The sequence below is a fragment of the Amphiura filiformis genome, chromosome 19 (assembly GCF_039555335.1).
Source record: "Amphiura filiformis chromosome 19, Afil_fr2py, whole genome shotgun sequence".
Lineage (NCBI taxonomy): Eukaryota > Metazoa > Echinodermata > Ophiuroidea > Amphilepidida > Amphiuridae > Amphiura > Amphiura filiformis.
The window spans coordinates 40,231,838-40,257,149 of NC_092646.1; the positions used below are offsets into that span (position 1 = coordinate 40,231,838).

The 25,312-nt window shown below is 36.8% G+C and overlaps 1 protein-coding gene across 1 annotated transcript in view; it reads left to right on the forward strand.

Annotated features, from left to right (window-relative positions):
* The window catches only part of LOC140140587 (uncharacterized), a 51,803-nt gene extending 33,718 nt beyond the window's left edge, over nucleotides 1-18,085 (forward strand). The window contains 1 exon segment of the mRNA XM_072162344.1: nucleotides 16,222-18,085. Within this exon segment, the coding sequence (XP_072018445.1) occupies nucleotides 16,222-17,964 (1,743 nt within the window). The 3' untranslated portion in view covers nucleotides 17,965-18,085.
* The last annotated feature ends 7,227 nt before the right edge of the window (nucleotides 18,086-25,312 follow it).

Consider the following 25,312-nt stretch of genomic DNA (forward strand, 5'->3'; position numbering starts at 1 on the left):
CCTCTCCAAACACCTAAATTAGCTAAAAATTTAGGACATGTTACAAAACGATATTGTCTAGAATTTTAGAAGAGTACTTTTAATATTGGCCGGTTATTTTTCACACAGCGACGTTAACTAGGCAATGTACTATTACCTATAACATTAACTAAAACACCAAAGTACGAATATTTCCAAACATCTAAATTAGCTAAAATTTAGGACATGTTAAAAAACTATATTTTCTAGAACTTTAGAAGAGTACTTTTAATATTGGCCGGTTATTTTTCACACAGCGACGTTAACTAGTCATATCCCCATACTTTTAACGTAGGGCTATTTGTAGAGGTCACGCGTCAATGGGAAAGAGCACTGTGTATTGTGTATAGGAAAACGGACAGTAACTGCAGTATGTTGACTATTGACTATAACAGTTCCAATAGCTGGGTTTACTCGGCTAGACTCGCCATGTCGGATGACCTCCATTTTGTTTTCCACTTCAAATCCGACACAATTCCCGCCATGGTCAAGCAGTAAACAGATTGCTAAAATAAGTAAACCGATACTCACAGTTCTCCAAGGGAACATAATGGGTCAATAAAGCCTCAAGGGGCGTCACCCAGCACCAAAACAGATGTCCGAACCACGCTGCGCCAGCTATCTGCACGATTTAGCACTCCATTGCAATGCTCGAGTACGAACCAGATGTAAAGGGTCCCGTATGTTTACGTGCGATTCCAAGATCGACAAGCCTCAAGAAAAGTTCAAAGAAAATCGTCTGTAACACCCGTCAAGACGACAATATAAAAAGCACAATCAGCTATAAGTTGATAAATAGCTTAGTTAAACCAGATTATGTGACTAAAAGATGACAATTTGGCCAAAAGGATGTAATATGGGAGCAGGAAATCTCCAGCGATGTTCAGAGACAACCACACTGCTCCGCGCATGCGCACTCACCATTGTGGACATGGTGCCTTCACCAAAGAAAGTTTCCTACTATAAAGACCTAACTTTTGAGATGGTTTGCATGTTTCAAGGTGCGAAATTAACAATACGGCGCCCGGTTATAAATCCGCGTTCAGCAAGTCATCATCACGTCACTTGTAAACAAACCGTGTTCGAGTTTGATTGACAGATGACGTCAGACGCGATAAATTGTCTTTATCTTTGTCTTTCATTATAATTGCTTTTGCCGTGAGTTTATAAATCACTTCCTTTAATTGCAACCAGGTGAGCTGTTTTTTATTAGTTCTTCCAATAGTTTCTCAGAAGTTTTATTTGCAAATTATGACTATTAAAGTATCAGTAAAACATACTTGAAATGTATCTATTGATAGGTTTTACTCAATTCAAGATAACACATGCATATTTTTATAACTGAGAAAAAAGCCTTTAGATTCTGGGCTGTCCTCGCTCATCCACTACTCTCCTTAACAGCTTGGTCATGTACTTTTCCTTAAAGAACAGCTCTCCTTAATCAGCTCGCCTGGAAAAATCGAAAACACAAGGCGCTGGGTGACCTCTTTTGAACTTGAGGGTATTTCATTAGACATGGTACCATTGGTTCATTATTATAATCAAAATTTAACTGAATTGTATACTACAACTAAAACTTGGATTATGTCTGAAAAACATAATCACGTTTTTATTTTCAGTTAGGAATTAAAACTGGGCAAATGCCATTTCAGTGAACACATTTTATAATTGGTGCTAGGTACGTACGTTCATGTAGTGTAATAAATGGCCAAAATAAGAACCAACAGAGTAGCCAATTTTTTATTGTGTGGTTATACCGTTATACGTGAATGAAAGTATCATGGTCATAGCATCTCCTTTTAAGGATGTAATAACTTTTTTTTAAAGAATGAAGTACTACGAAATACGATGCGTGGCAAACAAATAAACAAAATAACAAATAAATACACGATGTGTTTATTATTTTACCCGTATTCAAAATACTATTGTTTTAATTTATACGAGTGGACGTGGATATTCATACGTAGTGGTAGATAAAATGATTAAAGAGTTTAACTTCAACACTACACTATTTTTCGCTCACCTGGAACATCACAGGATCACTATCTCCTGAAGACGCTAGTCGAACTAGTGAAAACGTTCCAGGTGAGCGAAAAATAGTGTAGTGTTGAAATTAAACTTTTTAATCACAATATTGTTTTAATTTGTTGACTAAAAATAATGTTAGATTTAAATTGCAAATTAACTGGTATCTCATTTGGTTAGATTTCACTACTTTTCCAGCTTCTTTTCCAAGAGATTTTTTCACCTTTGGCTAGTTCTTTGCCTTTATTTTGCCGTACAGCAAGTGTATGACTATCTATGAATGGTATGAATTAATTTTAAAAATTGAACAATACTTTGCATAGGTCGGCATGATTTTTCAAAAGGACAACACAAACACGCGGTTTTAAATATTAAATATTAAAATATTAGAATATGAAATTAGTTAATTTGTTTCAAACCTATTTTTTTTTTTTTTGCATAGTTGTATTTACACATACCATAACTTGCACCTAAATGGAACTGGCCAAATTTGCTGTCTTTTTAGGTCAACAGAGCAAGGTTCAACAAAAAGTCATAATTTTTTTGATTATGACTTTATGTCCTCCCATAGAACTGCATGTTAAATGGCCAAAATAACCAGCGGGTTTTCTTTCACTTTACATTGTTATTTCAGCTTAAAATGGACAGCAACCTTTCCCGGCAGCTAATATCATTTCAACATTTTCAATAAAGAATAACGAAATTAAAATTTGACGGAAATCGTACATTAAGGCTTTAATATTAAATATTAAAATATTTTTCCGCAATATTACCTCATTAAAAATCAAGCCAAAAATAATGAAATGTGTTTTTCTTTTTTCTGGTCATTTTCGAATCCATGCAAGAAATTTGGCTTTCTAGTATAGTATTTGTTAAATTATATTGGTTTTTTAGCTGCTCAGTAAAGGCGTAGCCGTAGTTCAAATGGAACTGCTTTGTATGTAGGGTTGTTTGATATAAATCACGATTTAAATCACATGGTTTTTTTTTCTTCAAAAAAATCAATGATTTTAAATCAAGCAAAGGTTTTTCGGCACGTCAAAAGGGTGGGCAAAGATTTTTTTTTTTGCACGGCTAGGGGGGCAAACATTTTTGGCAGACCATTTTGAGAATTCACCACCCGGAGGGACACATAATAATTGCACAGCCCTTTATTTTTAATGAACATTGAATTTGGAATGGGTAAACAAATTTACGTTTGCATAATCATATTTATCTTAGTAATGCATTAAAAGGGCATTTCGCGATCCACAGCATTATCCCCCCCCCTCCCCCACTTTTCTCAAAACACAAAAAAAAAGTTGAGATTTTTATATCACTGGAAACCTGTGGCTAAATAATGTTTATGTACAAAAAAATTCGTGCAGATTAATTCGTTTAGCAAAAATAGGAAAAGTTTGATAGACAGAATGTTTTCATCTTCAGGGGACCTTTTAATACATGAACATATGTGTACATCCATATCAAAACGATGCACTCGTCGGCAGGTACATATCTCTTTTACTTAATAGCTAGGAATAAATACCAGGCTCATCTCAAGTGGAGGCCACTTCAAATCATCCCCAAGTCACATGGTTTAGGAATACATGGTTTGGGATTGTTTTCTGTATTTTTAAACCATGTAGCTTTGGGCTGTTTGAAGTAACCTCCACTTGAGATAAGTCTGGTATTTATTCCTAGCTATTAAGTAGAGACATGTACCAGCCGACAAGTGCATTGTTTTGATATGGATGTACACATATAATATTACATACATTCGTTATTATTACGCCCCCACTTTTTTTTATAGTGGTTGAGCACTTTCGACTACTTTTGGAGTAGAGACTGTGTTGGAATGGCTAGGTTTGTCCTGGTTTTGACACCACAGAATGTATATACATGTATATGCATTTGTGTTGAGTTGAAACCATGACAAATTATCCGTCTGATGATCGGTATACCCGATGATCGTAAGTGAGGGTATGCTGTGAAACTAGTAGTAACGGTTGCCTTTTCCAGAGGTCTATACTTTGAATTTGTTTCTACGCTCACCTGTAATGGGTTTGAGCACTTTTAATTCCAAAGTTAGTCACCTGAAAAATTATACTTGTTATACATTCGAAATTATATATGTTTCCATGGCAATGGTACAGGTCTTTATACGAGCTGGAGTTGGGCCCTTCTTCCACTAATATATTGTAAGTACCAGTTCTGTGTTATAAATAGCTACATAAATTAGGTAATCATCAGGGCAGAGAGTAGTTATTCTTGAGAGGGCACTCACCTCATTTGCATGGCAAAATTACCCGTCTCCTCTGCAGCCAATTTGGTTTCGCTCCATCGAAATCAAGCTGGTCACGGAGGAGACTACTTTCCTTTGTGTCGGTTCATTTGTGTATGGAGAGCCCTTCTTGGAGTCCGTTTGGACTCAGGCTACGCTCTCAGCTAGAGTCCGACGCTGCATTGTACTAGAAACACCTTCTCTGTGAACTCGCTAGAGCAAGGAAAATAAAAACTGGTTTCATTACTATCTGTTTTTGAGCTTTTTTGCAGGTCTGCGACCATGGTGTTACCACAACTGTCTTTGCGTCATTAACATGTGCTGGAGTCTAGCACAGGTCAACAAAAGTCCCGGATTTTAATAAGACAATAATGATTGACACACACACCAGGAAGTTTCTCATCCAAAAGAATGAGAAAATTTAAATTCTCACCATTTTGGCCGTTTCTCATCAAAATGTCCGTTTTCTCATCCAAAACTTCCTTTAGTGTATTAAGTTAGCTTAGGCCTATTGATCCTAAATTTGCTGGTAGGGTAAAACTCGTTTTAGGGGGTGTTTAAAAAGTTGGCCACACATGCGTATAGGCCTACATTATCATACTTGAGTGCCCCTCCCCGGTGAAATTTGAGACTCATTTGGTCACCGTCCTAAGCGTCCTTGCCCACACGAGTCGCCCAGGAGTAGGCCCTACCCGGCATTATTAATTATTAGTGGTTAGCCTCCCTAAATACAGTCGCGTATCGTGTTGTCAATTATCGTTACTTGTGTCCATGGATATGACCCCATGTATAAGTAGGCCCCTAGTCTTCATAGAATTCACACAGTCTATGCCATGTCATTTACGGATACAAAGAGGATAATAATGTTGAGGGCGCCCACAAAATCTTACACCGTCTTACACAATGTTCCAAGGCAAAGTTCAGTTTAATATTTACTCATCGTAAAAATACAGACGTTTTATTATGTGATGATGTTGTCTGGATGGGTGGACAGTTGTCACACTGTGGAAAAACAACAACCGGGAATCCGCATTCATTTACAAATAGCATTAAATTAGTATCACATAGTGGCCTCCGTGCAGTGGAAAACCTTAATTCTTTCATCAAAAAGAAATGAAAATGACAAAAAACACCGGATCCACCTGTACGCCTATAAAATGGGCACAGAAATTTGTCTCAAATATGAATGAATTTTAAGAAACATACGGGATATGATGAACCAATGACCTGACGCCATGATAGTAGGATCTATTAGTCGTTTTATATACAATGTATATACCGTGTTGTCATAATACCAATATTTGACATAATATATAACGAGTAATATTTAGTATTGTAAATATGCAGTTCATATGCACAAACGAACACTGATCTTTATGATATTCAGGTTGTTGTACATCTCATATAACATGTCATATAGGAGGTCATATGTGTTGACCTTCTCCTATTGTATTTGTTCATCTGTGTATGGAGAGGATTAGCGCCATTAAAACTCCATCAGTATTTGGGCGTAGTTCAGTGAACTCACCAGATTGTTATTCCAAGTACTTTGATAAATACAGATAATATGTATTAATGGGTCGAGGGCGATTGCATTGAAAACTAATAAATTATTCATAACAGTTACGTAATCAATCGATAGTGCGGACACTTTTCATTTACAAACCACCAAAATTCGTAATCTTTTAGCGTTGGAAAAGAAACCACGTAAATAGAGTGTCATCCCCCTGATCAGGGCACGGTGGCTCAGTGGTTACGGCCTTGGACTCATAATCTGAGAGCTTGCTTGATGTGCACGGGTTCGAGTCCCCGTCCCAACACCGTGTTGCGCCCTTGGGCAAGGCGCTTTGCCTCGCTTGCCTCACCCCACCCAGGTGCAATGGGAAGCTGTTAGGAGTTGTCACAGTCGTTGTACTGATGAACCCTGCGCCAATTGTAGGCTGCAAACGTGGTTCCGACATATTCTAATGACGGCGGAATAAATGGAAAGCGCTTTGAGGCTGTTTACGGTATAAAGCGCTATATAAATATCTACATTTATTTATTTATCATTAATTGCACAAGTAGAAATCATGTAGTATATTAGCAAGAAAGTTTGCTGTAGTGAAAAGCAGATTTCATGGATGAACAAAATTCCTCTTTAACCCAATATTTGTGGAAGAAGGGCCCAACTCCATGGAATTGGGCCTTTCTTCCATGAAAACCATGTACGTGGCAGACTATTTAGAGAGTGGATTTTGGCTCATTTTTCACACACAAGGAAGAACAGTCTGCTGACAATAAAATGCTGGGTCTAACTCATTTTTGTAAAAAATTGGAGTTGGGCCCTTCTTCCACTTGGAGTTGGGCCCTTCTTCCACTCAGGTATTCAATTTCCAAACCTTACAATGGTCTAGCTCAGTAGGCCCCTATATGATTATGATGCGAGAGTACATTGCATAATCCGCCTTTTGAGTCTTTTAGCGCCCAGCAAGCAAAACGTTTATGCAAAGTAGAATACTTTGGTTTATGTATATTAATATTATATTTTGGATTTTGGTAAAAACGTTTTAATAACATTAAATGTTGGGTTTTATGAAGGTCATGAAAACGTTTTAAAACGTATGAAAACACACTGCAACAAGTCCAGCATTAAGGGGCCGACCGTTCACAAACACTTGTTAGGGGGGAGGGGGGGGGGCTGATGCAAAAAAACAAATCATCGCAAAATTTTTCGCCCCCCCCCCCTTCAGATCTCAAAAATTTCAGGGCCCCATTTTGACATGAAAATTATGGGTCAACCCCATAAAAAAGCATATAAACTCAATTTTCCCAGGAAAATTCATGGTCATTTTTTTCAGGCCCCCCCCCCTTAGGAGGGTCAAAACTTTTAAGGGTCCCTTTTGTGCATCAGCTCCCCTAACAAGTGTTTGTGAACGGTCCATAATGTTGTCAAAGAACTATTTTGTCACGGCACTTCACTAATGTTTATATTTTGCAGTAAGTTTTTAAAAACTCTTTTGAATGTCATTGTTATGACTGAAACGTTTTATACCCTTTAGGCCCTATATATGGTAGCCATAATACCCGACATTTAAACGTTTTCTGGCAACATTTGCACCACTAATATAAACAAGTAATAATAATAACCTATGTATTTTATTAATTAAAATTTAATTTTGTCACCAATTTCTGCACTCAGTTATAATAATTATATTCTTAGGCCTTAGCTTTGTTATGGGGGCAAATTACTTGTAGGCATAAATATAGGCATTAAGGAATTAACATTTATATTGTTTTTGAGAGAAAAAAAGAAAAGAGATATAAATGGTATAGGCCTAAAGTAAACATCTCAAAAAAAGTAACTAACCCCCCTTAAATAATGGCCATTATTCAAAAAGGGAATATTGTATTACAAATCTGTAAATATGTGTTGGAAGCAGAGTTTATTTCTGCGCATTTGGACACCTCATTTTGATACGATAGCCCAGAAAACAACAAAACACCGGTCAATTTAATGTAGTGAGGTCCAGATTTGAAAGTTGCACTTACATGCAATACAAAAAACACTTAGATATTATTACACAGATTTCCTTCCATAATACAGGTACTAGTACTTTCAAATCTTGGGTTGCATTGATTTAAATGAATGCTGTGACGTCACTATTTAATCAATTGCTACAAATTAAATGAGGTGTCAAAATAGGCAGCAATGAAACCTGCTTCCAACGCATTTTACAGATTTGTAACACAATCGCCCGATTTTGAATAATGGTCATTATTTAAAGAGGGTTAGTTACTTTTTTGAGATGTTTAGTTGGTGTCCGTTTCATAAAGTGTATCACTATCTTTTAGTAAATAAATATAATAATAAAATCTTTATATACCCTGCTCTTTTAATTTGAGGCCAATCATTTTTGTTTTGCCTTACCAAAAGAACCGCAATGTAGGCCTAATAATGTATAATTAAATTGTTTTTATGGTGTTTTTGATTACTATGTCTAGAGAGTGTGAAACGAAAAGGGACGCGCCAAAGTCCGGTTGAGCTGGCTGAAACCATATATGCTGAAATTCTAAAAGTACCGCACAGTTGTTGCTCAGAGCCGGCAGCAACAACAAAGCGGTCGAGTTGGAAGTCGATTACAATAATTTACACGTATCTTAATTGTTTACTGGAATCGAGGTTTGTGTTGTTATATTTACTAAATGATATCTCTAAAAGAATGATCTGGCAGTAGTCAGTTCAAATTGGCACATTTTCATAGTGTTAGGCTGGGGTGGGGGCGACCGACAGAACATCAACATCATACAGTCATTGACATTGTAAGCTTACCTAAAAAAAAAGCGCAGTGCAGTGTGATTTAGTGGCTGTGCAATAATTATGAGCCCTGGGGAGGGTAAAATTGGGGGGCAAGAAATTTTGGCGAGCCAAAGGGGGGGCAAGCAATTTTGGCAAGCCGAGGGGGGGGGCAAGCAATTTTTGGCACATATTCATGGGGCGCCTTTTAAATAAAACGCTCTAAAAAGGCTTAGGAAAACAGTATGGAAACGCTTAGGCCCCCTAAATAAGGAAATTTTCCTGCTCGCTGCGCTCGCAACATGTATATAGACCATTTAAGGTTTACAAATTGGTATCCCCAAAATTTGGCATGCGCAAGGGGCCCGGGGGCAAGCGATTTTTGGCGAGCCATTTGGAAATTTTACCCCCCGGGGCTCATAATTATTGCACAGCCCCTTATAGTACGCTACACACAGGCACAACGCCTAAATGTGGATCCACAAGCCTCACCAAATCAATCACCAAATTGTGAAAGACACAATCTGATAAACAGACTCGACATCCCCCCACTTTACCCCATCAAAATGCAGATTTTGGTATGTGAAAGCTCATTATTTTTCTCTTTAACATATTGAAATTAGGCGTTCCAAATCGGTACCGTATATTATATTGGCCAAAAATTGTTTCCCCCCTTTCGACTGTCCAACAATTTCTTGCCCCTCCCCATTTTACCCTCATTACACAGACCCTTATGAACACATGCAGACTACATGGTGGCTAACTCCAGCGTGACAGACGGGACATTTAGATAGGCTCTTTTTTTTTCAAATGCCTCAACAAAAAAATCTACAAGACATATCCCAAATTGTTATACTCCAAGTCAAAGAGAACATGTCATAATTTAATTTAAAACACACGAGATGAAACCAAGTGATTCAATGGCTGTATGGTTGCAAATTGAAATACAGCGTGACAGACGGACGGAAAAATCACCCATTTAAAAAAAAAAAAGTACATTCTTGCAAAACTCTATCTGTTCTCAAGTGAGATTTATTGAAAAATGCTGTCAAAAATAAACATTGGTACATAAACTCTCAGTAAACATCATACTCAAAAAATACAAAGCTGAGATTTTTATACCTGGGCTCATAAAAATCGTGACAGGCGGGGCGTGACAGACGGGACCATTTTTGAACATTTTTACAGTGATCTTTAGAGCAATGGTGAGTTGCTCAAATATACTTTGTGGGATTTATTTTCATACAGAAATTACAAACAACATCTAATCATGATAAAATATTACCTTAAACATCATTTGAGGCCTCTCATACGAAGGGAGTCAACCTCAAACAGCCAGTACCCATAAAAATGATCAAATTTTAGTGTTTACAATGGATTGACTGCCAGATGGAATTTTAATTTTCAAAATGAGCATTAAATCATTTTTTATTTGCCAAAATTTAGTGCAGAATATGAATCTGAAGTAAAAAAACAAAAATTTCTGGCTTGAAAATTTCCCCCCATTTGATTGTACATGGTAAGAATGCTAAAATGTGACAGACGGACACATTTTGAGATGGAATATCTTCTATACTAAATGTCAGTGAACAATTTTACTTTGTTTTTTATATGAGGCCTACTTGATATGAGATACGAATTAAGTTTTGAACAAAAAATATATTAAAATATGGAAAATAAACAACTTTTTGATGTTTTTCTGTGACAGACGGGACATTTCAATACCCACATTTGAAGGCCGTAGTGTACATTTATAATGTTACTGATGGGTTTAAATTTTGTTCTGGAATTGCAGTAGAGATATCAAAGCTAATATTAAACCACTAATACATATCTTTTGTGCATGTACACTGGGATCAGCAATACTCAGCAAGATCAGCAATTTCCTGCAAAATTAGGGATACACAAATCTGTTCCAGTTCCCCAAACTTCAAATTGTCATAAAAATATATTAAATTGTGCAAGGCAAAAAACAAAAGTGGTTTCTGAAAGCTTTGTTAGTCTACTTTCCAGGAAACAATAACTTGGAAGCATTGAATGAACTTTTAAAATTTATGAAAATGTACCATTTCTGTGGAGTTAGCCATGGTGAGCAAAATGAAATATGTACGGTACCAAAAATCACTTACCTCCAGATTGTGTAGCATTGTAAGGTACCGGTACATGTAATGATGACAGTAATAATCTATTTCAGTCTGTTTTTAGTAGCAACAATTGGGTCAAACTATAGGAAAATATTATATAAAACCTGTGTGGTATCCAAACCGTTTTCTTTTCAGAGCGGGTTGAAATGAGAAATCCTGTCTTGTCAGGAGCAGGGGAGGCGCCAGGGTATTTTGATAGGGGGAGGATGACATAATTTCAAAATGTTTGCGCGAGCAGGGGGATGTCTGAGAATTTGGAAACATTTTCAAAATGAAAGTACACAATTTAATGAAGCCATTTAAATGAAGGCTAGATGCAAAAAACAAATCATCGCACAATTTTTCGCCCCCCCTTCAGATCTCAAAAATTTCAGGGCCCCATTTTGACATGAAAATTATGGGTCAACCCCATAAAAAAGCATATAAACTCAATTTTCCCAGGAAAATTCATGGTCATTTTTTTCAGGCCCCCCCCTTAGGAGGGTCAAAACTTTTAAGGGTCCCTTTTGTGCATCAGCTCCCCTAACAAGTGTTTGTGAACGGTCCATAATGTTGTCAAAGAACTATTTTGTCACGGCACTTCACTAATGTTTATATTTTGCAGTAAGTTTTTAAAAACTCTTTTGAATGTCATTGTTAATGACTGAAACGTTTTATACCCTTTAGGCCCTATATATGGTAGCCATAATACCCGATATTTAAACGTTTTCTGGCAACATTTGCACCACTAATATAAACAAGTAATAATAATAACCTATGTATTTTATTAATTAAAATTTAATTTTGTCACCAATTTCTGCACTCAGTTATAATAATTATATTCTTAGGCCTTTGTTATGGGGGCAAATCACTTGTAGGCATAAATATAGGCATTAAGGAATTAACATTTATATTGTTTTTGAGAGAAAAAAAGAAAAGAGATATAAATGGTATAGGCCTAAAGTAAACATCTCAAAAAAGTAACTAACCCCCTTAAATAATGGCCATTATTCAAAAGGGAATATTGTATTACAAATCTGTAAATATGTGTTGGAAGCAGAGTTTATTTCTCGCATTTGGACACCTCATTTTGATACGATAGCCCAGAAAACAATAAAACACCGGTCAATTTAATGTAGAGAGGTCCAGATTTGAAAGTTGCACTTACATGCAGTACAAAAAACACTTAGATATTATTACACAGATTTCCTTCCATAATACAGGTACTAGTACTTTCAAATCTTGGGTTGCATTGATTTAAATGAATGCTGTGACGTCACTATTTAATCAATTGCTACAAATTTAATGAGGTGTCAAAATATGCAGCAATGAAACCTGCTTCCAACGCATTTTACAGATTTGTAACACAATCGCCCGATTTTGAATAATGGTCATTATTTAAAGGGGGTTAGTTACTTTTTTGAGATGTTTAGTTGGTGTCCGTTTCATAAAGTGTAGGCCTATCACTATCTTTTAGTAAATAAATATAATAATAAAATCTTTATTTACCCTGCTCTTTTAATTTGAGGCCAATCATTTTTGTTTTGCCTTACCAAAAGAACAGCAATGTAGGCCTAATAATGTATAATTAAATTGTTTTTATGGTGTTTTTGATTACTATGTCTAGAGAGTGTGAAACGAAAAGGGACGAGCTCAAGTTTGGTCGAGCTGGCTGAAACCATATATGCTGAAATTCTAAAAGTACCGCACAGTTGTTGCTCAGAGCCGGCAGCAACAACAAAGCGGTCGAGTTGGAAGTCGATTTAATACAATAATTTACACGTATCTTGTTTACTGGAATCTACATCTACAGGATTTCTGGGTAGACCAATCAAGACTGGTATCGCGGTTTGTGTTGTTATATTTACTAAATGATATCTCTAAAAGAATGATCTGGCAGTAGTCAGTTCAAATTGGCACATTTTCATAGTGTTAGGCTGGGGTGGGGGCGACCGACAGAACATCAACATCATACAGTCATTGACATTGTAAGCTTACCTAAAAAAAAGCGCAGTGCAGTGTGATTTAGTGGCTGTGCAATAATTATGAGCCCTGGGGAGGGTAAAATTGGTGGGGGGGGGCAAGAAATCTTGGCGAGCCAAAAGGGGGGGGGGGCAAGCAATTTTGGCAAGCCGAGGGGAGGGGCAAGCAATTTTTGGCACATATTCATGGGGCGCCTTTTAAATAAAACGCTCTAAAAAGGCTTAGGAAAACAGTATGGAAACGCTTAGGCCCCCAAATAAGGAAATTTTCCTGCTCGCTGCGCTCGCAACATGTATATAGACCATTTAAGGTTTACAAATTGGTATCCCCAAAATTTGGCATGCGCAAGGGGCCCGGGGGCAAGCGATTTTTGGCGAGCCATTTGGAAATTTTACCCCCCGGGGCTCATAATTATTGCACAGCCCCTTATAGTACGCTACACACAGGCACAACGCCTAAATGTGGATCCACAAGCCTCACCAAATCAATCACCAAATTGTGAAAGACACAATCTGATAAACAGACTCGACATCCCCCCCACTTTACCCCGTCAAAATGCAGATTTTGGTATGTGAAAGCTCATTATTTTTCTCTTTAACATATTGAAATTAGGCGTTCCAAATCGGTACCGTATATTATATTGGCCAAAAATTGTTTCCCCCCTTTCGACTGTCCAACAATTTCTTGCCCCTCCCCATTTTACCCTCATTACACAGACCCTTATGAACACATGCAGACTACATGGTGAGCAAAATGAAATATGTACGGTACCAAAAATCACTTACCTCCAGATTGTGTAGCATTGTAAGGTACCGGTACATGTAATGATGACAGTAATAATCTATTTCAGTCTGTTTTTAGTAGCAACAATTGGGTCAAACTATAGGAAAATATTATATAAAACCTGTGTGGTATCCAAACCGTTTTCTTTTCAGAGCGGGTTGAAATGAGAAATCCTGTCTTGTCAGGAGCAGGGGAGGCGCCAGGGTATTTTGATAGGGGGAGGATGACATAATTTCAAAATGTTTGCGCGAGTAGGGGGATGTCTGAGAATTTGGAAAAATTTTCAAAATGAAAGTACACAATTTAATGAAGCCATTTAAATGAAGGCTAGATATAAATCCGAAATTTTTGACTGTAACTCTACAACTGTTGTCTGTGGACTGTGCTGAAATAAAATTTCCAGTGCAGTAGTTGCAGTCCTTGCCCCTATAATATACATGCCTTACTGGTCACCAATGCGCTATAATTTTTTGAGAAAAATGCAAGCACAAAATTGGGCAGGGCTGTAGTACCCCCTTAAATAATTAAGTATAATTATTTGAGTGTATTTGTAAAGTCCAGGTTTATTAATATGCGAAGCTTAAGGGGGAATGATACCCTGATTTTCATCAGTACCCCTCTTCTTTTTTTTTTTCTTGCAAATTTATGAAGTACATAAATATGTTCACCACCTCATGTCCTGAACTTATAAAATATATCGACATACAAAGTGCTTTTAAAGCATTTTAGTAAGTCATTTCAGCACTATATATTTTTTGTTTACTGTATCCTACTAACTCATGATGTGTGTTTCATAACAAACCATAATTTATTCTATTCAACATGTTCAAGTAGAGTACATGAATAGAATACATTAAATCCTTTGTTATACTCTCTATAGAAAATCTAGTGGTGCATGCAAAATATAACACTGAATAAATTAAATAAACACTTATACAATGGATGCATAGTCATTAGTCAATTTAATACTATAATGTGTTGTTTAATAGAAGAAAAGGCTATTAGGTCACCGTATGTCAGGTTATAGGTCAATTGGTTCAGGTCAAATTTAAGCATCAATTTTGAATACACATGTGAGAGTCTGTGATATCATAATGAGGCAAAATTTTGATATTCTGTCTTTAACTGGATATATATCGAGAAGTGCAAGGTGGATATACTAATATACCTTGGGATGTAAATGGTGAGTACAATTTAGAATGCCTAGTTGAGATGGATTTCACAAATAAATATCACAAAAGTTAAGCTTACGGAAAACTACCAAATATGGTGGTATAGGTGACAAGAAATACAATTTTTTTCAACATTGCTGTAGTATGTTTGTGGTAGCCTGTTACCTATGGCTTAATTAAGTTTCAGTGAAATAAAGTTAAAAATACAAAATATAGCTCAACATTGAAAATAGAAGCATTTTAACCAGTTCCTTTTTTGATAGTTGTGAAGCACCAAGTCCATGAAGTCATAAAAGAAATCAGGAACCACTTATTCCCATTGTACATATCAACTTTATTTCCCTAATGTGTTAGCAATACATATCCAAAATTTTAACGAAATCCGTTGATAGTAAGCTTTCCAAAATGAAGTGAATTTAAAACATCAGTGATGTACCACCTTTTGGCTTCTACCTTTAAAAGCATGTAAGCTACATTGATACCGATGCCACCAATAAAACGAGACGATTTGCCCCTTCATTTTGCATACCACTTTGTCCAATTTTTTTTTTTGTAATTTCTTCAAAAAAAAAAAAAAAAAAAAAAAATCAATGGGTGTAGTACCCCCTTAAGTCGAAACGTGGTGTGTGTTTTTTTGGGTTTTTTGCATTGTATAATTATGATCATGATGATATGCCTTATATTAATTACATAATAAATAGGCGCAATAAAAATGATATGAATAGGGGTGTCTGGAATTTGGAAAATATTTTAAAATGAATTATTAGGGGCTTAGGTGAGGGGTGGTTGCCCCCCCCCCCCAATCACCGAAAGTCAAAACGGTTCACTTTGCGAGTGTAGCGAGGAAAAAAACTTTATGCTTTCTTGGTCAAAAAAGTCCACAATTTTAGGGGAAAAAAACAGGTCCACTTTTTCAAAATCAACCCCCATAAATCCTGGCTATGCCCCTGGCCGTATTAAATGAAGCCTATTGCTGATTATTGGTACGGTAAATGATTTTGACACTATTTCTGAGAAAGGTAGTATAATATATACAAACAATGTGATAAAAGTAAAAATTGTGTGTTACAGATATCAGACTGAAAGTAAACTTTATAATGATTAGATAGCTCTGACATGACACAGACTTGCGTGTGTTGCCGTGCCAGGACAGTGGCGTAGCCAGGATTTGTCCAAAGTAGTTGGGAGAAAAGGTAGGAGAGGCCAGATGACTTTCATGGGGGGGGGGGGGAATGGGCCGAAAAAACAAAAACAAACAACTTTAACTCCGCGTCGGTCAGCATTCCACAGGGGGGGGCAAGATGTCTGAAGGGGGGGGGGCTTTTCCCTTCGCCTAACCATGGCAATGGCTTATTTTCTTCTTCTTCTTCTTCCCCTCCCCTCTTTCTCTTTTTCCTTCCTTTACCTCTTTTTGGAAAATCATAGGGGCGGCCTGTGGCGCCGCCGCTGGTCAGGAGTGAACATTACATCAGAATTTCATACACCAAGGTGGCAATATTCATATATTACTTTTTATTTTAATAGTTTATTGCAATAGGAACTCAAAACTCATATGTTTCACAATTTTCCATTACATTACAGACAATGGCATATAGAGTTAAAAGACGTCCACGAGAGTGGGACTACCTTATGCCCCACGTATGTCAATACTGTGGAAGGAGATTCTACAACGATGTGTTCAGATATTTGTTCCATATAAGGCATCATGAAATGCGGATTCGTCCTTACTGGTATGACTACAAGAGCACAGTGGTATATGTACCTATCCCCAAGATACAGAAGACAAAAAGAAGCGTACTTCGTAGAAAAATGTTGCTACAAAGGAAGAGGGAGGCAAGGCAGAGGAACGAAGACAGAGCAGCAATGATGTGTAGGTATGAACAATCCACACTGATCAAGAGGAAATGCCAAGATGGAAAGAAAACCTCAAACACAAAAGAGAGTTCTAAGCTGAAGAACTTTGGTGCCACACAATTAAAGGATCGGATCAGTGGAAAGAATCATATGTCATGTGACTTCCAGAGTGAAACTGTTTCCATTCCACAATCTGCACAGGTCAAGAGGAAATGCCAAGATGGAAAGAAAACCTCAACAATAACAAAAGGAAGTGCCGACATTTCTAAGCTGAAGACACAGAGTGACACACAATTAAAGGATCGGATCAGTGAAAAGGATCATGTGTCATGTTCTCCCAAGAGTGAACCTGTTTCAATTGCTCAATCCACACAGATCAAGAGGAAATGCCAAGATGGAAAGAAAACCTCAACAATAACAGAAGGAAGTGCCGACATTTCTAAGCTGAAGACACAGAGTGACACACAATTAAAGGATCGGATCAGTGAAAAGGATCATGTGTCATGTTCCACACAGAGTAAACCTGTTTCCATTTCCAGTTGTAAGAAAGTTGTAGCCTCATCCACCTCTTTGAAATGTAAATGTTGTAACAAAGTCTTCTCACGCCCAAGTCACTTGAAAAAACATGAACGTGTTCACACCAAAGAGAAACCTTTTAAGTGTAAAATTTGCAATAAAGGCTTCACTCAGGGGAGTAATTTAACAACACACACACATATTCACACTAAAAAGAAGCCTTTCAAATGTGCCTTTTGTAACAAAGGTTTCACACGGTCACATCACTTGAAAGCACATGAACGTATACATACTAAAGAGAAACCATTCAAATGTACATTTTGTAACAAAGGGTTTACAGTGGCATGTACCTTGAAGAGACATGAACGTATTCATTCTGGAGAGAAGCCTTTCAAATGTAAATTTTGTGGCAAAGGCTTTTCAGTTTCACATAACTTGAAGAACCATGAACGTATTCATACTGAAGAGAAGCCATGCAAATGTACATTTTGTAACAAAGGATATACAGAGGCAACTACATTGAAGCAACATGAACGTATTCATACTGGAGAGAAGCCTTACAAATGTATATTTTGTAGCATATGCTTCAGTCAAGGAAGTGGTTTGAAAAGACACATGCGTATTCACAATACAGAGAAGCCTTTTAAATGTTCAATTTGTAACAAAGACTTCAGAGACTTGTATCACTTGAAAATACATGAACGTGTTCACACTGGAGAAAAACCATTAAAATGCCGATTTTGTTACAAAGGATTCATCCAGGCAAGTAATTTGAAAAAACATGAACGTGTACATACTAAAGAGAGGCCTTTTAAATGCACGCATTGTAACAAGGGTTTCACATCCTCAAGTAATTTGAAAACACACAACTCTACTCATTCTAAAGAGAAGCCTTTCAAATGTACATTTTGTAACAAAGGATTTACACAGTCACATCACTTAAAAAGTACATGAACGTATTCATACTAAACAGAAGCCTTTCAAATGTACATTTTGTAACAAAGGCTTCACACACTCAGGTGGCTTGAAAGCACATGAACGTATTCATACTAAAGAGAAGCCTTTCAAATGTACAATTTGTAACAGAGGGTTTACATCGACAAGTAACTTGAAGCAACATGAACGTACGCATAGTAAAGAGAAGCCGTTCAAATGTGCATTTTGTAACAAATGCTTCACACAGTCAAGTAACTTGAAACCACATGAACGTATCCATACTAAAGAGAAGCCTTACAAATGTACATTTTGTAATAGAGGGTTTACAGATAAAAGTACCTTGAAGACACATGAACGTATACATACTAAAGAGAAGCCTTTCAAATGTACAGTTTGTAATAAAGGGTTTACATCGACAAGCAACTTGAAGCAACATGAACGTACGCATAGTAAAGAGAAGCCATTCAAATGTTCATTTTGTAACAAAGGCTTCACACAGTCAAGTAACTTGAAAGCACATGAACGTATCCATACTAAAGAGAAGCCTTACAAATGTACATTTTGTAATAAAGGGTTTACAGAGGCAAGCCACTTGAAGAGACATGAACGTATCCATACTAAAGAGAAGCCTTACAAATGTAAATAATTTTGTGGCAAAGGCATTTCAGTTTCAAATCACTTGAAGGACCATGAACGTATTCGTACTAAAGAGAAGCCTTTCAAATGCACATTTTGTAACAAGAGTTTCACACAGCCATGTGGCTTGAAAGCACATGAACGTATTCACACGAAGGAGAAGCCTATGAAATGTTAATTTTGTAACAAGGACTTCATGTACCACACAGTCAACAGTCAAAATTAATAGGTAATTTTCACGGGAAAATTTTCTGGACACGTGACAGCCATGGGCGCAGACATATTAGCATTATGGAATGTGACCCCGAGCACAGCGGGTGGTCTACCAATGTGTTTGAATCCCGGGGTGGGGGGGTACTCAGTACAAATGACCATACGGGGACGTGCCGCAAACATGGGTAGCATTTTCGGGTTTCTGGTATATCAATGACCCCTTTTTCAAAGCCTATTTTGGTATATTAATGGGTCCTTTTTTCAAAATTTTCTCAATTTTTTCGGAAAACAGCCCAATTTTTCCTTAATATTGCCAAAATTTTCCGAACATTTTGGGAAAATTTGTAAAAACTAAGACAATTTAGGTTAAATTCGGCTGAAAATTTTGATTTTTGGTATATCAATGGGTCCAAATTTCTCGACAAAATGGTATATTTATGGGTCCACTTCCAAAATCTCAGCGGCACGTCCCTACCAAAACCAAACTTGAGTACCCCCGGGGTTTGAATAGGAAGAATTTCTCCTTTGGTTCAAAATAAGTAACTTGTCGAAAGTTAAATAATATTATGGTAAGAGTTTCCGTAGATAAATATTTTTTTCCGTTGGTAGATATTTTTGAAATTACGTTTTGATGGTATTGTGAAGAAATTAAGATTGCATGATATTCAATAAATTTGCAATGCACGAATTTATATCGAAATTGCGGCCAAGAATACTATTCCAATTCAAAATTACTAAGACTTGAAAAGCGAGGTCACCGCCGGGGGTCAGAGATCAGGCTCGAGGTTACTCACATTGATACGCATTGGTCACGTGTCCAGAAAATTTTCCCGTGCAAATTACACTACCCCGTAGTCCACTTGCCCCGCACTAGTAGAAAAATTGTATTATATGAGAATTCTTTCAAAACGATGAGAATTGGACAAAAGTATGAGAATTGAAATTTTCTCATCCAAATGAATGAGAAATACTAATTAGCGTGTCAACCACCCCGGGCAACCACCTGTCACATTGTTTTAAATGAGGAAAGTTTCAACCGTCGTCCTGACGTTCTGTATCTTGTATATAGCTACAATCAAGTGCAAATTTGCTGTGACACATCCACGGTTCAATGACTTCCCCCCTGTCCCCTTATTCAATGTTGTATACCAAACACCGCATATTTTTAAATGTGCTACATCATAATTATCTTTGCTCCAACATTGGTTGGTGGGGGAGGGAGGGGATTCAAAATAGCCTGAAAATTATACAAATAAAATATCCTATGGCGAACTTCATATGGACGGTTTTATTGAAGCGAGGTTGCGAAATATGCATATGCAGTTATTAGGCCTATGCATTTCTATAATAATATATATAAAAAAACACCAAAATTGAACATGTTGAAGAAAACCCAAGCATTGATACATGGAAATAGAAATCAATCAATCAAGATTTATTCATTTAATATTTCATATAAAGACATTTTAATAATTATGAAATACAGAAGAAGTGTAAATTGGCAATGTGAAGAAAAAAGAAACTAAAATAAAGAAAGAAAGAAAGAATTGAGATTCACCAAAAGACCCGCTCACCTTCCAATCCACTCATAGATCTTTGGTATAAATATATGCCAATAATGCAGTTGTATAAATTGAATAAATAAGTTGAGATAAAAAAAAGAGTTTGAAACATATCTTATAGAAGAGAAGAGGAAAAGTAACAATAATAAATAAACAGCACTACAGAAGATTCGAACCCATGACCCTCAATAAAGCCTATACATGTAGTTTACCAGTTAGATCCTCCAACGCTGCACCACGAGGAACTCTATGAACATTTAATCCGATTTGTAATGTATATTAAGTTATTCAATGTACATATGGCCCGTGGCGGAGTACAAAACTGAACTGAAACGTCTCAAATGGACAGAATTGTATCGGTTTACTACGAATATATTTGTTGGCAATGTATTTAGGGTTAAGAAAATAAACTTGGAATTTTGATTCGTGCACTTTCCTCACGGTGGACACAATTTAAATAAAGAAAATTACATTAATTTCTTTTAACACTGTTTGTGTCGACCGTTTGGCCATCAACATGTTATTCTTATTATAAATAACTCTGCACGACTGACAACGGCCCTACTGCAGTGTTGTGGTTTCGTTAATGCCTTGCGAACACGAGGTCTAGAGTTCGAGTCCAATTGTCGCCGATTTTTTTTCCTTTAAAATTTTGTTCTTTATCCCTTTTTAAAATCTCAGATGACACCTACGACGGCGCAGTTTATCGATTTAAATTTGTTTTTAAAAATTATGATCAATAATGAAATCCGTGAGATTATAAATTAAAATTAGCAAAGTCTCAAGATACTGGTTATGGCTTCCTTAGATTTTACATTCACCTATTTGGACACAAATAACGCAATATAGGTGTTTTGCATCAAAACAAAGTAATCATAATAATTCCTTATGAGAAAATTGAAGCTCACATTAATTTCAGTGTGAAACGACCATCTGTGATAGGTTATTGACAGGTGAATTAGTATTTCTCATTCATTTGGATGAGAAAATTTCAATTCTCATAGTTTTGTCCAATTCTCATCGCTTTGAAAGAATTCTCATTTTACAATTTCCACTAGTGCCGATTGTGCATACTCTGAATATTGTATTTAAGCTTAAAACTCTGATTTAATGAATGTGTGCACAATTGATAGATTTTCACATCTGATCTTTTCAGTCACCCTACTCCCTCTGTTAGCTTCCCAAGTGGACTACTGACTTTGGATTGTGGTTTACATGCTTAACACGGCTGTCTATGAGCTTCTATGGATGAGATTGTCGGAAATCTGGCCTACTAAAATTGGCCATGATGTAATGCATCTTTAAATGGATCTGGCTTGTGATTGGTCGCCCAGATCTCGTTATGGTTTAAATCCTCCGGGTACCTGTCATTACCATTAATAACTACATGGTACACAAGTATACGGCCGTTGTGTTGTGTAATTGCATGAACTCGTCAGTAAGTGCATGAGCGCGTCTTGTATTTGCTTGCGGTTAAATTTGATTGATAAACAAGTATGATTGACAGTGTGAGTGTTAGGGACTTTGTCCGTTCAAAATCCCGTTTAAAATTGAAAGTCCATAGTCGATTTTTAACCTGGAATTTCGCGATTAATAAACTGGCAGATTCTAAAATCAGAATTGTTCGGTATTGAAGTGCCAATACAATTATGACATTATGATATGTTGCATTCAATAATAAAAGCCTTCGTACACTTTACTTTTACTGTCACTAATATTAAATATATAATTATATAAACTTTTTCATAACAATTTTATACTAGTATTTTGATGTAATAAATATCAGTATAATTTCGAGTTCAACTGAATGCTTTCATCATGATTAACATTAATAACATGCTTTTATTTATCAAAAATCGACTATACTCATTAATGTTGACTGGTCAAGTAACTTAAAGACAATTATTTGACGTTTTTATACCAAGTAGCTTTTTCAAATCAGTGTGAATTTTGAAACATTGAAGGCTTAACAAGTTTCACTAAACTTGATAGCAGGCCTCAAAAGTAATTCACTATAGTGCACAAGTGGCAAGCATATGCGCACATCAGTTAAAAATTCACTTAAAGCATAGGCCTACATCAGTCACTGCTGCGCCTATTTATAAGCACAAGCTTCTGTATGTCAATTCATGATTGCATGCGTCTTGCCTTTTACAGGTAATATAGGCAGCTTACAGCCATGGCACTGCTTTAGAAATGCAATTTTCTGTCTGTCTTGAGCTTGAGTTGCCATATCACATTATCAGGTTTTTTGTTTTGAGGAGAGTTGCAGCTGTCACTTGGCCACAGCTCGCCTTAATTGCAATTCTATTTTTTTTTTTTTCTATTTTTTCTTACTTTTCTCTTTTTTTGTCTTCTTTCTTGTTTGTTTTTGCCGGTTTTTTTTTTATTGTATAATTCATTAATAGGCCGACTAGTCTAAATAGGCGCGGCCTATATAAGCCTATGAATATATTTTACAAATTAGATATTGGTTGTTGGTTTATTATTATTGTTGTTGTAGTTATTGTTGTATATATTGCATAATCAGGGTAGGCCTACTAAGAGCTCTACTAGGCCTATTACTAGTCTATAGCGGCATTGATTTATTTCACGACAGATATCATCTAAGGATAATATTTAAACAAATGAAATAATTTATAAAATACCATAGAAAAATTGCAGAAACCGTCTTACACCCCAACCCCAGCAGCCCCTATCATGGTTGCCCCCCCCCCCTCCATGCAACATAGGATGACTCACGTGCCACGGTTTCATAGGTTCGTGGTCATTTTGCATGTAGATTGATATAATACACCAAGTAGTACGCTTGAGTTCATTTTTTTCTGCATGGCTGTTTCTATTATTAACTTACGCCCCTCTGGAATCAAGCCTTGAAAATCCATTGTAACCTTAATCGGCTCGCCTGGATCAAAAACACAAGGCTTGATTATTCCTGCGCTGGGTGATCTCTTGAAATTTCAGGAGAAATGGTACCATTGGATCATTATTATAAATTGAATTGATAATTGTCTAGAACTAAACCTTGGGTTATGTCTGAAAAACATATTAATCGCGTTTTTATTTTCAATTTTAAATTAAAACTTGTGTGCAAGTGCCACTTCAGTGAAGACATAATTGCTGCTGTATATGTAGTGTAATTAATGGCAAAATAACAGCTCTCCTTAATCAGCTCGCCTGGATCGAAACACAAGGCCTGATAATATATTCCTGCGCTGGGTGACCTCTTGAAATGTCAGGAGAAATGGTACCATTGGATCATTATTATAAATTGAATTGATAATTGTCTAGACCTAAACCTTGGCCTGGTTATGTCTGAAAACATATTAATCGCGTTTTTATTTTCAATTTTAAATTAAAACTTGTGTGCAAGTCGGCATCAATAAAACTGGTCATCTTGTGACTCCCTACATTTTGGTCATCAACATTTTTATGACCCCTCCCCTATTTTTCTTTCCAAAATTTATGACCCCAGGCTCAATATATATGGGAGTGGGACCCACCCCCTTCCGAAGAAAATACCAGCTCTCTAAGTCAATTTGGTTTTAAATTCGGGTTCCCCAAGATCTTACATGTATAGGGGGGTGGCATGTCAAAAGGGGGAGGGCAAAGGTTTTTGGCACGTCAAAAGGGTGGGCAAAGATTTTTTGGCACGGCTGTTGTCTGTGAGAGTGGGCTAAACAGACTACTCTTGTAATTTGAGGCCAATTATTTTTGTTTTGCCTTAAAAAAACAGCAATGTATTAAATAATGTACGGTAGGGCCTATATGGTTTTTATGGTGTGTTAGGCCTATACCTACCCAGATAACATGGCGATATTGGTCCAATGGTGGTCCAATGTATGTTCCATAATGGCCCAACATTGCTGATATCACACCAATATCATTTGCTCATGGGCCCAAGATTGGTCCAAAATTGGGCTTGGGCCAATGTTGACCCCAGCTTGGCCCAAACCTTGTCACAGACATTGAACCAACATTGGGCCTGTACCTATTTCTTATTGACAAACAATTGGCTGCCAATGTTTTAGCAAAATGTAATTTTAGTATTGTGCCAATATTGATGCAATTGATTACTGTAATTATTGGACGTTACTGGCTCGGGAAAAGTATCATCTCTTGTCCGCTTCGCGGTAAGAGAGGAACACTACGACTCATCAGTCACCGTGGTGTTGAATAGCCATCAAGAGTATTTGATAGCATGGTGACACGTACTTTAGAAATTATCTTTAAAAGTATGGTCTTAGAATTGGAAGTGCCGAAAATTCTTGTGTATTTTCTTAAAAATAAATAATCCGTGGTGTTAAATAGCGTTTGCCCTGCGTTTTATCATCCGTGGTTTTGTTTCCTATTATTTCAACTTAGTATAATATTTAGGATTTACATAAGGTCTTCCAAACACTAGTACTCATCACAATAATTATTTGTTACCCCATTGTTACCCAATTTGGTACCGAAATTGGTGTGATAACCTATATTGGCTGCCAACATAATGCCAATGTAAAAATTGCCAATTAAGCCAAGATTGGCCCAATATGGGTCAGCAAAATAATGCCAAGACTGGTCTTATTGATCATGACGAATGTGGCCCAATATTGGGCCAATAGCATCACGATTGTTGGCTTCATGTTGGCAGATGTTCACAACCAATATTGTGCCTATATTTGACCAATTTAGGCTGCCACAGTAATGCCAATATGAAGATTACCAATGGATTGCCAAGATTGGCCCACTATGGCCAGCAAAATAATGCCGATGCCAAGATTAGCGTTCGAAAACCAACATTGGGCCAATATATGCATGTTATCTGGGTATGTCTTGAGAGCCCGCTTGAGAGTGGGAAACGAGAAGGGACGAGCTCAAGTTTGGTCGAGCTGGCTGAAACCATGCTGAAACTCTAAAGTACCGCACAGTTGTTGCACAGAGCCGACAGCAACAACGAAGCGATCGCGGCA